At 30.9% G+C, this 16,508-nt stretch overlaps 1 protein-coding gene across 3 annotated transcripts in view; it reads right to left on the bottom strand.

Annotated features, from left to right (window-relative positions):
- LOC118187595 (asparagine synthetase domain-containing protein 1) overlaps positions 1 to 16,508 on the bottom strand; it is a 58,639-nt gene that overhangs the window by 14,019 nt on the left and 28,112 nt on the right. For all 3 annotated transcript variants that reach the window (XM_035357845.2, XM_085826941.1, XM_085826942.1), the window contains exons 4-6: positions 8,715 to 8,825; positions 6,960 to 7,474; positions 4,394 to 4,562 (exon numbers count right to left, since the gene is read on the bottom strand). In XM_035357845.2, the coding sequence (XP_035213736.1) occupies positions 4,394 to 4,562; positions 6,960 to 7,474; positions 8,715 to 8,825 (795 nt within the window). The remainder of the gene's footprint in view (positions 1 to 4,393; positions 4,563 to 6,959; positions 7,475 to 8,714; positions 8,826 to 16,508) is intronic.

The following is a 16,508-nucleotide window of genomic DNA, read 5'->3' as shown; positions in this document are numbered from 1 at the left end:
ATATTATAGTCTAAATCACAATCATACAATAAATAATATCAGATAAGCTCCTTTCAGACCATCAACTTTTCCCCCTATCATTTAGCATTTAAAAATAACATACTCATATTAATACATTCTGTCTGCTGCTAATTAATGAATACAGATAAATTTCAAAACTCAAAAGTGTTATCTCAATAAAAATGTAAAAATTTTTGCATGTACAGAGCAATATACACAATAGCTCTGTTTCTAACATTTGTTATTGCAGAGATACTATCTATAGAATAAACACCAGCTATGAAAACAGAAAAGACAATTACACTAGAAGTATGTGTCCAAGATTTACTTTGAATCTTACTGACATATGAATGTGTGTAACAGTTGCTTGCAGTACAAAAAAACAAAATGCATCTACTGATCCAATTTGCAACTCATTAAAAACAAACTTCACCACTGATCCAATTTATGCCTCATGCATTAGATAAATGATTTAAATCTAGGTTTAATCTCCATGTTTTGTTTTTCGTGTTAACTGTGTGGAGAAAACCAAATCAATTTTTCTAATGCAAAAACCGCAGTTAAGCTGTCAGCTTAATTAAAATTTGTTCTAATATCTTGAACTACAGTTTCTCATAGCATTCTTTATTCTATTTCATTTCAGTCACTAGCTTCATTCTTTCCCGCAAAGTGTGTAAAATTCACTAGTTCTGTTCATCAACCTGTTGAATTACTCTTCATTCAAATTAAAAGCTTTAGTATTATAAAAAATGCAACATTTTATTCCATTTTAAATTGACTCTTATTAAAATTTGTTGACAACTATTACAGAGAAAAACAAGAAAATGCTTGGTTAGATTTCTAGAGAAAGAATGTCTGTATATTACATAAAAGTTTTAAGAGCATTTTTCCCTGAATACAGAGCAAACACCTGTAAGAATCATTTATTTTTGTTCACAATTAGTCATACTAAAAATTTAAAATCAATCCTAATTTATTTCATGATGTTACTGGAAAACACATTGGGCTGGCAATCGGCATTGCACCCGCTGGGAGTCTGAGTCCCAGCGAGCACAATGCGCACCCTTCATGTTTCTTGTTTCAGTAAAAAAAGCTTTACAGCCTCTACAAATGGTGCTCGAACAAAAAGGTGCACGATAATTCATCACCAATCAGGATTTGGCGACTGGGTTCATCCCTAGCTGCTCTTTGAGAGAGGGAGTATATATGATATTTTTTTTCTCTACCGGATGCCTTTATGGCACACAGGGATGCACATCCAGCTGAGAATAGGTCCAGAGTTTTAAGTCCCAGCAAGGACATTGCATATTGTTCACATTTCTGGCTTAAAAAAAAAAAAAAAAAAAAAAAAAAAAAAAAAAACTGAACAGACACTACACTTTTTAAAAGTAGTTTTTACTGTTTTTGAAATATTATGTATAATTATTTGCAATTCTTGGAAAATCTAGTTGTGGTTCTTGAATATTCCAGCAGTCTAACAGACAACTCTACTGACATTAAGTCTGATCATCCCTGATAGTGATCACTCCCGTACACAGTATTATGATTAATTCTTTTTATTTCATTCATTCATTCATTTTCATTTTATATTTTATCCTAGAAATAACTATCGTTCTGCTAAATTTTAAATATGTTTTTGTAGCCAAAGCTTATTTCATAACAGTTCTGTTTTACTATGTAATATGTACAGAATTTCTATAAAAACTTTAATTTTTAAGCAGTCATAGAAAGTATACTAAATCCATTTTTACTACAATAGTCATTCATTCTTTTTATGTAGTGAGGGGTAAAAAAAGCTTTACAATAAACATTGACTGTAGCAATTTTTGGAACCAAGAATGAGATTTACATTTTATGCCATACAAAATGAAATGTTAACTGTAACTCTATACCTAACATGCCAAACTTAGGAAGGTACACTGCGCAAAAAAATAAAAAAAAGGACAGTTCTATATTTCCCATTTTAATGGGCCGATTTCCAAATTCAAACTGCATTTTTTATGTCTTGAAAGCGTGACTTAGGATATATATTAGATTTATATATAACATTGTTCTAACATACATATTTTGATGCAAAATCAGACTTTCTGAAAAAACATACCAAACATACCAGTTTTTTTTTTTTCCATATTTCGATTCTATGACTCAAATCCTGCCTAGATATTAAATTTTTAAAATCTGGTTTCAAAATTTACAGAGAAATTCATAAATTTATCTTGGCACAATTTTTTTAGTTTGCGCCAAGAATAATTCCCCTGGCAAACTTCTTAATATATGGCAATCTATTTTCCTTACCCTTCCATTCTGCTGGAGCAGAAAATAAGGCACCTCATTCCTACCTTTTTACATTGTTCATGAGCGGGAAAAAAATCACAACGTTCCTACTTTCAAATAATTTTAACAAAGCGTCTAAACCACATTTGATGTTCTATAACTTTCAACAAATATGCTAAATTTCAAAACGTGCCAATATATAAATTTATGTATATCTTCAGAAATTTTGAATTTTAAAAATGTAATTTTTTGCAGGTATGCTTAGAAATACATCTACTTTAAAATGATGGTAAAAATTTTATAGATTATAATTCAATTTTTTTTTAATTATTTAAAAATAATTTTTTTAAATAAATCATAAAAAATGGGTGAATTTTATTTGGAATGAATCTGACTTTCGAAATGTGAAAGGAGGAACCGAATAAGTTCAATAGAAAAAAGAATGATTAATAAATATATACTAAAATCAATTACCACCGAGGAGCTAAAATTTTAACAGCTATTTTTTTTAAAAAACTACTGGTGCGATTTTTACAAAACTTGGTAGTTTGGCATAATTTGAGCCGTAGAATTGAAATACGGAAAAAAATTGGCATGTTTTTCAGAAAAAGTCCGATTTTGTGTCAAAATACCTATATTAGAGCAATGCTATATACAGTCAAAAGCCGTTATCCCAGACACCCATAATCCGGAATGATCTATAATCCGGACCTCAAAGCTACAAACTTTCTGTGCATGCATTGCATTGACGCATGCGCGTAAAACCTTTACCGCTGCGAATTTGCGTGTGCGTGTGCGCAAAATACGTTTACGAATGCGCGTTTAATGTATAACGGACGGGATAAGCTAAGCTAAAATTATATTATCTATTTCACTTAATGTTGCAGATTGCGTTGTTCCTTAATCTTCGAATTGGATCCGGATTATTATTTTTTGCAGACTGTTAGAGCAATTTTATAAAAGTAAGCTTGAACTTTCGATTATGTCAAATAGAATTTCCGATATATATTTACTAATATGTAAAGGATATACAAAGCGAAAGTATCTTTTGGAATCCATTAAACAAAAAATGGAATTGCTGCAAAAAATAGATAAAGGCATATTCTTTGTTTACCTAAACTTTAACGTTTGTTTATCTAAACTTTGTTTATCTTTAACACTGCGGTGCGGTGCGCAATGAATTGGAAGTTGATCTGTCAGCACTATCCTTATCTTCAGGGCAGATGTTTTTATTTTATTTGGCTTATAATTCCTTACTAAATGTAGTATTTCATCTCAATGTACTTCGTCTTTGATATGATTTAAATCAAATTCCTCATCATTATAATTCGCTTCCGATAGCGAAGAAAGTAACAGAGGTTATTGAAAACGAAAAAATTTCGATTGACAAATTAGTCGGTGTTCTTGACACAGCAATTATAGGACTTGAACGGCGGAACTTTGTAACTGAACAAGAAATTATGTCTGTTTAATAGAATTAAAGAGAAAGTATTATCACATGAAACGAAGCAAAACTTAAACAACTTACATTGAAAGAAATGTTTAATAAAGTAAACAAATAAATATTAAGCTTTTTCTTTTTGCAAATTTTGATACCCTTTAGATCATAATTGTTCTTTATTTCATAAATTACGGTTTCATATTTTTAATTTTAGAATTTCTGCATGCCATCTTACGAGATTTAAACTGATGATCTATAATCCGGAAAAATCGATAATCCGGAATCGCCGAAGTCCCGACGAGTCCGGATTAACGACTTTTGACTGTATATAGCATTATTCTAATATAGGTATAGGAAATCTAATATATATTGTAAGTCGCGCAAAACTCAAGTTGAATTTCATCAATTGGCCCAGTAGAACGGGAGATATAGAGCTGTCCTTCCCCCCCCTTTTTTTTTTTTTTTTTTTTTTTTTTTGCTCAGTGTACATCTCAAACATTTGCATTAAACTTTGCAAAAATATTTCAGAAAGAGACACAAATGGACTACATAATTTAAAGAAAAAAGTATTTAAAAAACTTTACAAAAACCTTAGGTTAAGTTTTAATTATTTTTTTAAATAATTTTAATTTAAAAACAATCTATGACACAAAAAGAAGATCTTGAGAACATACATACTTCAACAAAATTCCATTTCCTTGCTGGACAAACATTTCCCAATGATTTGAAACCATTTCTTCCAGTAATTCTGTCGGGTGTGTCAAAAACAGTCTTTGAATTTTTCAAACTTGGTGCTGCAGCAAATGCAACATTGATTAAATCAATTGGCTGATTTTGATCCAAATGCCTACAAAAGTTTTTAGAATAAGTGTTCTTTATAAATAATTTTAAAAATGAAATATTTGTGCTTCGAATCTGTACCAAAAACTTCAGTCTACAAGAAGATATTTTTAAAAAAATTACCTGCTCAAATTTTTAAAGATTAAAGTTCAGACAAATTTCATTAATTTACTACAAAAAGCCATAAAAATTTTTGACGACACAAAAAGTGGGGCGGGGAGAACCTAAATCACAAAATTATATGAAGCATGCAATAAATAAACATTTGAAATCACAGAATTTAATGAAAAAATAAATAAATAAATAAACAATAAATGTACAAACAAATACACAGTAATACAAAATAAATAACACTAAATAAAATACAAATAAATGACACATATAAAAAAATTACCTAAATTACAACACTATTCAAGATAGTCCATTCAACTTGCTCTAAAACCTTAAGATAGTGGTGTCATGATATTTTTAAATTATGCTAGAAAAAGGAGATTTAATTTCTCCTGTATATCAAATTATGTTTGCAAAGAAACATATTTTCTTTATCCAGAAAATTAAATAATCTATTACAAAATAGAAAGTGGCAGTTACTTTCTATAAAAGAATCTGCAATATGCATACAGTAAGAATTTAACATAATAATACATTTCATAGATGCTAACATTATCATTCAAGGCATGCTATAAATGGAAATCAATATAAAATTCAAGAAGTGCTTTTACTACATCAAGCTTGTAAATGTTTTAATAAATACAATATATATAGATGAATTATTTGCACTTAAGTATTAGTGTAACCAGTTTCACGCTGTCTGGCGATTTTGTACATGAGAAAAAGGGTGAAGATTAAAATTCTAAAAGTCAGTCAATAAACCTATTTATAAGCAAGTTTTTTTTTTCTTTTGTTCTGGCAAAAATTTTACATTGAGTGCTTAAAAAAAAAAAAAAAAAGATTCAAACACTATTTTACGTTAAAATACAGTAGCCTTGCAAAGATTTTACTACATTTTCTTCCACTGCAGGCAAATCTCAAAAGCACATAATTTAACATTGAATTTGAAATAAAAAATACCATGACTTTCTTATAAAAAAATGATTGAAATTTGGAATACAACATAAAAAAACATGTGCAATATATAGTTACATTAATTGTTAGAACCAAAAAATTATTTTGTGCATGATTACCAGAATTTGGCACATTCTGAAAATTTGGTAGTAAAGTGATTGTGTTAATATGCAAGTACTGAATGAATTACTTTTGATATCAGCTACCAAAAAAACCATCTAATGGTATACCCAACTAATTTTTAAAAGAGTGTTGTTATATGTAAAAAACTGAAAAGTACCTTTACATATAAGAACAGCTTTGCTTTTAACAAACACGCTAAGCATCACTGAAGACAAAATTTGTATGGTAGTTCTTAAAAGAATCATTACATCCTACCTAAAAAGTGCTCAAAAAAGAAAATGGATTCGTGATGCATTTCTTAAGTGGCTCCAAGAGCATCCATGGATCTTAAATGCAAATAAAAGACGATTAAGAAATATGGGGCAAAATGTAAAAGCTGATAAAGGAGACGTAAAAAGCAGATTTTGAGATGTAATGTGCATATGGAGAAGGTGTGCAGGTGTAGTACAGAGTGTAGCTGAGTGGTAGGTAAAAATGTTTTGCTGGCATTCATCATCATTCCTTGTGCAAATTTTGAGCAGTATACATTGCTACATGAACATTACATTGCTACATGAACATGGAACTTACCGACATTTGATCCATGTCCATGTAGCAATGTATACTGCTCTTACCGACATTTGTTTTACATATGGGCCCAGAGCAGCTACTTCAAGGACACTCAGAAAATGTTTTCCAAGTGCACCTTTGAACTGCTGTCCTGTTATTGCATAGACCCATTCATAAATGCATGTCTGCAAATTCAATGCTTGTTCAATGATGCAAGCCACTTGAAAACTGCAAAGGTAGTGACAAATTACTCTAGAATAGCATTTTTATTTCCCATTCAATAATCCTCTATAATTTCTCAATGAGCTAACTCTGCACACACTTATCATTACAAAACTGCTTATTTCAGTGTCTATCTGCCTTTACCTTTCTGCCAGATATTATTTACTCATACTGTATTAGACTCTATATGTATACTTTAATCTGTTTGAAATTGTTCAGAAGACTGCTCTTAAAAGTTTTCTAAAACTATTTTAAATGGAATGATAGAGTTTATTGAATAATAACTGGAAATTATTAAAATAACAACTATAAATTTCTTAAACAACTTTTATTACATATTATGGCTTAAGTTTAAAAGTAGATAGAAATTTAAGTATATACGTGCATGAATATGTCAGCAGTTAAACTAAATACAATTTTGAGACAAAATAAATAAACTGCTTACCTATCTGCAAGACAAGCAATAACAATTGAGTCTAATCCACCCGAAAATAAAATTCCTGTGGGGGCATGATCACAGATTACTTCAGTTTCTTTTGGATTTAGTAATGTATAGCAGCTTTTACATAAATGCTGCTGATTAGAAACACGTTTCCTCACTGCTTCTGATAGAACTTCTTCAAATCTTTCCACTATTTCAATCATAGCAGTTTTATTTAACAATTTACAAAGAGTTTCCTGTTTAGCTTGGCAATTCTCTTCTACCATATTAAGGTCTAAATTTACATCATCATCATCTGGTATTTCTCTATTCAGTTGCACTGAAATTGGATTAATCAAACACATTTCTAGTTTAATTTCAAACTTTATGTTTAGAGACATTTCCTCAAGAGGCACTTTTTTTAAAGGTAAGCCTGAAACAGCTGAAGTCCACGGATACTTAAAAATTATAAAACTATCATTAGCACAGCTTGCATTCAAGTCTAAGCAGAAAATCCCTTCTGTAGGAACTTCACTCCACTGAGAAAAGAAAAAAAATATTTCATATAAACTGACGAATGACTTCATAAAGATATTATAAAATAAAAATCAATAAATTTAGAATAAATGTTCATGACTTTTTTAATTTCATGTAAGGTATTAATATCAGCTTAGCAAACATAGCACTGACACCATGCCAAAACTATGAATCAGTAAAATCAATGTTTCAGGGAAAACGACTTTAAAAACCTAGTACTGGTTTAAAAAAAAAAAAAAAAAAAAAAAAAAATTGAAGAGAATTTTTATAAAACAGTTTTTTTTTTTTTTTTTTTTTTTCTTTACTTTTTAATGTACAGATCTTTCTTTTCACATAGCGCAAAGCAAAACATCACAAAACAACCTAATAAATGAACAGCAAAAAATTTACTTTTTAAAGGAGCTGTGAAATTAAAAAATGGTTTTAGTTTTTTTGCATAATGTACAAAATCTGAAAAAAAATTTCCCCTTATTTTTTCCCCCCACTGTGCCACCAGGCATTTTAGGCCTGGTGGCACAGTGGCTAGTGCATCACCACAGGTCCGGGGTTCGATCCCCAGGCTGGCAAGGTTGACTCACCCTTTCGTCCCTTGAGGGAATCAATAAAATGAGTACCAAATTCGCTTGGGTAATAAACACTGGGGGGGGGTCCTGCGACAAGCTGACCATTTCTCTGGAGTAATATACTCATGCACCCCACAGCCCATGGTATAGAAAGCAGATATCAGGGCACTGCCAGCCATGGCTATCTAAGGGCTGTTTGTACCACTGAGTTAGTAGAAGCATTTAGTGTTATCGCATACCTCTGAAGTTGTACAAATACCATACTGTCAAACATACAGTGTTACTGATTATGCAACATTTGACAGAAATTATTTATGTCTGACCACCAGAATTATTGTGCAGAGGATTTAGCCCAAAAAAGATTACAAACTTCACTGCACAAGTAGAAATGAACCCCGGTTGTTTACAAAACCTGTATTAAATAATTCATTGAGTAGAATTTCTCAAAACACATTTTGGAGCTATTCAGCGTTAGATTGAGAAAAAAGAATCTGCTGGTTCTAAGGATACTTTTAAATATTTTTAAGATCTAGATAAAGAATTAATTCAATAAATTTCTTTTGAAAAATTCTAAAATTCTGAAACACGCATTATTCAAAATACATATTTCATTAACATTTACAATCAAACAAATAAATTATGCATATCCTATATTTCATTTTAAAATAATAGAAATTACATTTGCTTTTCCATATGCAACAGAACTAAGACGGAGAATGAATTTTTCAGCATTCCATAAGAGACTTCTGCGGCCAAATATATCTCTGCCAAACCATAACAGACCATTAGACTGAAATAAAAGAAAATATTTAATCCCAGAAATGAAATTAATAGAAATCATATACAAAAAATATACAGTCAAACAGTTTTAACGGCCAGGATAGGATGAATAAAATTTCCTGTTTTTAGCAGAAATAATCAATTTATTGTTTCCTTTCCTGTTCTCAAAAACTCGGTGAAAATTAATATTTGTAAGATAAAAAAGATGAGTATTATTATACGAGGGCCATCCAGGAAGTAGATTACGTTTCCGTCTGTGTCCGCTAGGGGCGGGGCTAGCGCGGCCATCTTGGGGTCAGAGCGTTGCGCAGCTCAGTCTGCATCTAGCCGTGCTAGTGAGAGGTTCGTGCTGTGCTCCGTTCAGATACTGTGACGGTTTGAAATGTCTGTGTTAATTGAAAATCCCGCGAGGTGCGCTCAGTAATAAGGTTTCTGACTGCAAAAAACTGTAAACCGATAGTAATCTATCGGCAGCTTCGTGAAGTGTATGGGGACAACATTATCACTGAAGGTGGAGTGCGTCAGTGGGTCATAAGATTTCAAAATGGCCGAACCAATGTTCACGACGAAGATCGAAGTGGGAGACCCAGCATAGTGACCGCCGAACTTCTCGAAAAAGTCGATGCTAAAGTCCGTGAAAATCGAAATTTCACAATAACGGAACTTTCTTTGAGTTTTCCACAAATTTCGCGAAGTTTGTTGCACGAAATCATCAGCGAAAAGCTTGGTTACCACAAGTTTTGTGCAAGATGGAAGGCAAGAAGAGGTAACGAAGTGGTTGAAGGCGCAGGCGGCCGAATTTTTCGACGAAGGAATTTCCAAGCTCGTACATCGCTACGATAAATGCCTTAATTTGTATGGTGACTATGTAGAAAAGTAGTATTTGAGTGTGGCTTTCATCTGTATATAATAAAATTTGTTTCCTATACTTTATTTTTTTATTCCAAAACGTAATCTACTTTCTGGATAGCCCTCGTAATTACATACCTACAAAATACCTTATAAAGCTGATTATTAAGTTACCTCATACCAGCTTTATAAGGTATTTTGTAAATAAGAAATTATAATAATTTTTATCTTTTTTATCTTATAAATATTAATTTTTACTGAGTTTTTGAACAACATTTTATTCAAAATGATTCCTCTTTGCCAGTGTCAGATTTAAATATAAGCTGCACAAGCTATAGCTTAGGGCCCCCACTTTCTTGAAGCCATCCCCAAAAATTCTACCACATCGGATATAAAAAAAATTGACTCGTATATCCCTCATAAAGGGCCCCATATCTGAAATAGATTAGGATCTTGTCAAATCTAAATCCGGTCCTGCTCTTTGCTATAAACAGATCCAATCTATGTTGTTACTCATCTGCTTATAGCACAACCTAAAATGAAGATGACTGATCTCTTGTGGTATTGTAAAAATTTTTTGGCGTAAACTAAAATTTTGAGTGAGCCTACTGTAAGAGTTAGGTGATGTTGAGTCTGGATTTTACTTCGAAGAGATGCACTTACTCTAGGTGACCTATCCAAATTTTTGGAAACTGGCAGTTAACTGTAATACTTGATTTTTGTGACACCTCGTAAACGATTTTACTTTATATTACCACAAAGTAGATACATTTACAGAGTGCTTTATTTATATGTAATTTAAAACTATACTAAACACATTTTCTGTAACTAAATATACCATTAAGTATCAGTTATTGATACTTAAATAGCTTTTCTCTGCTGCTCAGACATATACATTAAAATGGATATTTTTTTTTTAAATATCTTGATATTTCTCAAATCATTTTTAACATATTCACTGTATTAAATAGCTTGTTACATACTTATTTCCATTTTTTTAAACAAAATTTAATGTATGCATTGTAACTCAAAATAGAACTGCAATGTATAACTTTGGATTGATGAACATTTACTAAGCATATGCTTAAATTTTCAGTTAAAAAAACTTGTTCATTCCTTCATTTATTAACCCCTCCTAGGTTGGCATCACATCTCACACATTCATTGTCTTTGTGCCCGGAAGGCCGACCATTCTATCCTTGAAAATGAATTTGTCGCTTTAAATTCCATGATTATTTTTGTATTTCTGAAAATTGCTAAGAGATAGCGTGACTAGTCCTAGTTTCTTCACAATTTTCGCAGTGAGATTTCCCACCTTGAATATCCATGTTGGAATTTCAACTATTGTTGGAATTTCTTCTTGAACAATCTGTTGGAATTTCAACTAAAAAAAAAAAAAAAAAACCATTCAAGATATTTTTTATATTCATAACCAGTTTTTTGTGTTTTTTTTTTAAATAAGGTAAGCAAAAAAAAATTTTTTTTTTTTTTTTGATTAAATAGATGATTTTGTGATAAATGTGGTTTTTAAGCTGAGATATCCAAAGTAGACTGTAAAGCTGTTTTAATGGTAAGATTGGAAACCATTTTCTAAAGCATTTTTCTGTAATTTTAATAATTATTTTATGTAGATATTTATATTAAACACACCAAAACAATAGAGTTGGTAAATATAGTATCACATTGTATTTTTTTTTTTTTTTTTTTTTTTTTTTTTTTTTATTTAAAACTTGGATGCACTGCAGGTAAAACTAATAATCCAAGTACAGGATATTACATATTTGACCACCCGCAGGTCCATCAAAACTGCCTACAATCAAAAATATTTTGGATTTTCGAATTTAGGATAGACCATATATTAATTTTCAGCGATAAAAAAATGCTTTATTCAGGTCAGAAATTCGAAAAAAGAAATCCGACCAAGAAAGGGTTAATACTTGTCTCTAGATGAAATTTTTAACACTTTTAACTGCAACTACTAACACAAGCAAAATAAATGCAATTTCTGAAATGTATGTTTAATTATAATTTTTAAATAGTGGCATAAAAAATAAAAAGACACTCTTATATGAAAACTTAAGATTACAGTTTAATCTCTCACAGACATGTTCATTATTAAAAATTCCAAAAATTAAAACATAAACAATCATAAAAACTTTTAGAAAGCTGCATTATAATCTTCAGATTCAGAATTCAGTTTAACACTTGATATATATTTTTTAACTAATTAGCTATGATAAGTCAACTAATTTTTAAAAAAAATCAGCACAAATTCAAAATATACACCATAAAATTAGCACTTAAAAAGAGTTGTTCAAAACAGTAATGTCAATTGATAGAGGAAAAAGTACTTGCATTATTAATTAATACCACAGAGAGATTTTTGAATTAAATTTATTCCCCCCAAATATATATATAATTTATCAAGCAAAGCAGTAATAACAATTTTTAAAAAACCAATTTTGGTCTAGAAAACATCTTGCGCTATATGCTGCAAAATAGCCTTGAAAAGCCTGTTTGGAAGTCGAATTGGGCTAATTTACCATTTTCCGCTTACTTTTTAACTTTTTCTGTTTTTTTAATTTTATTAATGTTTTACATGTCTAATGATTTGATTTTCTTGTGTATTAATTTTTTGAAAACGTGTTAAACCTTTTGGAGCAGCAGCTCTTGGTAACTTTTAGGCGAGCTTACTACAATTTATATATATATATATATATAGTTGTGCGTTAGCTTACAGCTGCAGGTGCACTGCCAGCAATATAACCTATAACTTAGCTTTTCTGTAGGCCCCACAACAACCCTATATGCAATTCCAGATTTTTCTTGAAAGGTGCATTTCCCCCCTTCTTCTGAGGTGGGGGGGGCAAAGATAAGAGAATATAGGGATGCCCTTTTTTATTTACTAATTTATTTATTTCACCATCAACATCAGACCAAATATAACATACATATGTATATATGTCTATATTCTTTCTTTTTTTTTTTCCAATAATAACTCTATTCTCATGGAAAATTATTATGCAATGCTTATTCATCCTGTGCTTAATTTTTAAAGCATTTTGAATCATGCATTTACTAGATTTGCAGAGAAATGAGACTGAAGGAATCCATAATTTCCAAGAATGTAGTATTTGCTAAAAAATTTGCCAATATTCCTATATTCTGACAATTAAACTGTAAATGATGAAAACTGTACAGTAGTAATGTAAACAGCTGCAAATAAAGTGTTAGAGTAAGAAGTGCAATCTGATTTAAGGGAAGTCACTTGCCCTTTTTATAAAGCAAAGTTCAAACAGAGGCAGATATAAACAACCTATTTGACGCGATACTGAATGAAATTGCCGAATAAAACCTGCCTGGATTTAAAGAAAAAATAATTTTTAATCCTTTCCCTAAGGATGAAAATAAATTTCATCACAAAAAGGTTGTTAGCAGTCTACTGGTGCTAACATCTACAAGTTAATATCCAAGTATCAAAAATACTTAATCTTAAAGAGGTTCTATGCCTCAGTTTCAGAGATTGTCTACGTTGTGACTTAATCTCATTTGTTTAACAATAGCATTGGAAGAAGCTTATAAATTTTTATGTGTAGAGGAGCACAGAATTTTACATCTGTCATTGGCATGGGTTTCAGGCACCTGATATATATACAGTCAAAAGTCTTTAATCCAGACTCGTCGGGACTTTGGTGATTCCAAATTATCGGTTTTTCTGGATTATAGATCATCAGTTTAAATCTGGTAAGATGGCATGCAGAAATTATAAATTTTAAAATATTAAACCACAATTTATGAAATAAAGAGCAATTATCATCTAAAGGGTATGAAAATTTACGAAAAAAAAAGCTTAATATTTATTTGTTTACTTTATTAAACATTTCTTTCAACGCATGCATGCGTAAAGCGTACATTACGCATAGTCGAAATTAGAAAATTGCAACCAGAAAACTATTTGACGCGCATTCGTGATATTTATAATGACGAGGAAATTGATTTAAATCATATCAAAGACGGAGTACATTGAGATGAAATACTACATTTAGTAAGGAATTATAAGAAGAATAAAATAGAAACATCTGCCCTGAAGATAAGGATAATGCTGACAGATCAACTTCCAGTTCATTGCGCACCACGACGTTTGCAGAAATTATAAATTATAAAATTAAAGATTGAAAACTAATCTGCATTTAAATGTATCTTTACATTTTTTAGTTAATTTTGTTATTTTCTTTTTGAATTTTTATTTTAACTCACAGAACCCTGGGGTTTGACCTAGGGTTCCACAGAACATAGTTTGAAAACCATTGATTTATAGTTTGCTCATCATTAGAAGAGCTATAGGGTTCCACAGAACATAGTTTGAAAACCATTGATTTATAGTTTGCTCATCATTAGAAGAGCTACAAATAAGATACATGTTACTATTATTTCTTTTTCATGTAAATGTGATACTGTTCTCTTATTGGGACCGGATTCAGAAATGTATGAATGTATGCATGTGTATATACAGAGGCTGTTCGCACATTTTTAGACGATTTTGGTAAGCGATAATAAAAAATCGTTTGCTGCAAAAGAAGTAATTGCAATTGTACTATGTTTTTAAAAGTCAAAATTATTGTCTGTGGCTTGAAAGTTTTGTTTTTATTCAAAATGGTGAATTTAACATAGCAGTGGTTCGAAGGCTACATTTACGCTCTTTCCGAAGAGAAATATGCATACTCCGTTATCCAAAAACGATGTGAGAGTCATGGTTTTATGACATCTAAAGCGTCGATAGGTAATATCATCAACAAGAAAGGAAAAAAACGTCAAATTGGAGGCTTAAGTGGGACAAAAATTCCAAACAATTATCCAAGGAAAAAACGGACATCTTCGACTAATGCAAAGGTACGTTGTTTAATGTTAAAAGAAAATCCCCCTAGTCAAAGGACAGTTGCAAGATCATTAAAATGCTCGGTGTCCACTGTAAACAAAATGATAAATGTTGATTTAAATCTTAAGAAAGTGAAAAAGCGCTATGTGCGTCATCTTCTTCCAAAGCATATCACTCAATGCAGGACACGCTGCAGAATTCTATATGTGAAACACTTATCCAAAGAAAAATGGAAAACAATTGTCACAATAGATGAAGCATGGGTGTATTTAAATGATTGTAATGAAAAAAGAGCCATTTATTATCATAAAAGGGGAGAAAAAAATTAAGCATATGGTTCAAAGAATCAAAAGAAAGTTTTTCTATGGGATTCATGATACTTGCTGTTTTTTCTTATAATGGCAAGTTAAAAATAAAGAGAGTGCAAAAAAATGTCAAGATTAACTCCAAATTCTATCAGGAACATATTTTATCGCCATTTTTTCTGAATGAAATACCATTGCTTTACCACAGTGCCATCAATCTGTGAGACTCCATCAAGACAAAGCTACAGTCACACATCAAAATCCACTTTAAATTTCCTAAAAGAAATGGAACAAAAAATTGGTATCAAGGCCATATCCTTCACTGATATCCTTACTAAATCTCCCGATGTGTCACCTATGGATTTTTGTGCTTTCGGACTTTTAAAAACTGCATTATCCAAACGTTGCCCCAAAACCCTAACAGGACTCTGGAAAGCTGTTCGGGAGGAATGAGATAGAATACCTCTTCTGCCACTTCAAAAGGCATTATTATCCTGGAAACTGCGGTGTCAAAAGATAGTTCAGAATAAGGGATGTCAAACAGAACATTTAAAACACAGGAATTTTATATAATTTAGTTTTGTGAATACAATATACATCGTCTAAAAAATGTGTGAACAGCTTCTGTATGTGTACAAGTGTACATTTGTACAAGTGTACATTGTGTATATATATACATGCACACATGAACACATACTACATCTATACATGCATGCGTACATGAACACATCCATCCATCCATGCACACATTTCTGGATCTGGTCCTGATAACAGAACAGTGCTCTAATGTTCACTTATAATTTGCTCATTATGAGAAGTGCTCTGAGTATTTTGTTTTGTTATTTTATTCTAAGTATGGTATTATTCCTTTCATTTTTTTTAAAGAAAAAGGAGTGAAATGAAAATTATACTTTTTTTTTAATACTTTAGTATAACTTTTTATTTCCAGAGAAGTAAGGAAAATGCAGTAACTGTCTTCCAAGAAAAACACATTTTACCATGTATCCAAATAAATGAACATAGCCATGAAATGAAATTTTGCATCAATGAAAGCATTTCAACATAAAAAGTTGAACATGAAAGAGAAGCATATGCTCTGACAACTATTTCATTGGTTCCGGTACACCACCTTGTAGTAGTGAAGTAATGTATGTATTGTTGGATGGAGTAACTGATCTTGATTATGTGATGTAAGATGCAGCTCAATCTTTGAAAAAATAGGATTATTGACTGGAACAGTTTTCTGAAAGAAGTCTTTCATTTTTTGTATATCTAAGGCAAATAATCAAATATTTTTCATTAAAGGTACTTTTTTAATAAAGTCATACCTCAAATTTTCATCATCATATAGGTGCATTTGGGCCTTTCATGGCTTTGCTTTAGTACCAGACAAAACGGAATGATCAGGAATACCAATATGAAACATTCTTAAATTTAACTTTGAAATCTTCCGAAAACCAACTGTGGGAGAAGAGCATGGTTTTTTTTTTTTTTTTTTTTTTTTTTTTGTAAATAAGTTTTCAGTAATTTTAATGATTTTCTTGCATCTATTGACTTTAATTTTAGGATGAGATAGCAATTAATTGGCACACACCTTCCATTTGTAAATATTCCAACCATTTATAGTGTTATAATTCCTTTGAAGTAAGCTTTAGTTTACAAA

Source organism: Stegodyphus dumicola, chromosome 11 (genome assembly GCF_044657685.1).
Source record: "Stegodyphus dumicola isolate Sdum_Otavi_A_Nest chromosome 11, ASM4465768v1".
Classification (NCBI taxonomy): domain Eukaryota; kingdom Metazoa; phylum Arthropoda; class Arachnida; order Araneae; family Eresidae; genus Stegodyphus; species Stegodyphus dumicola.
Note: the sequence above shows the minus strand (reverse complement) of the source record. Positions and strands in the feature narration are given on the sequence as shown.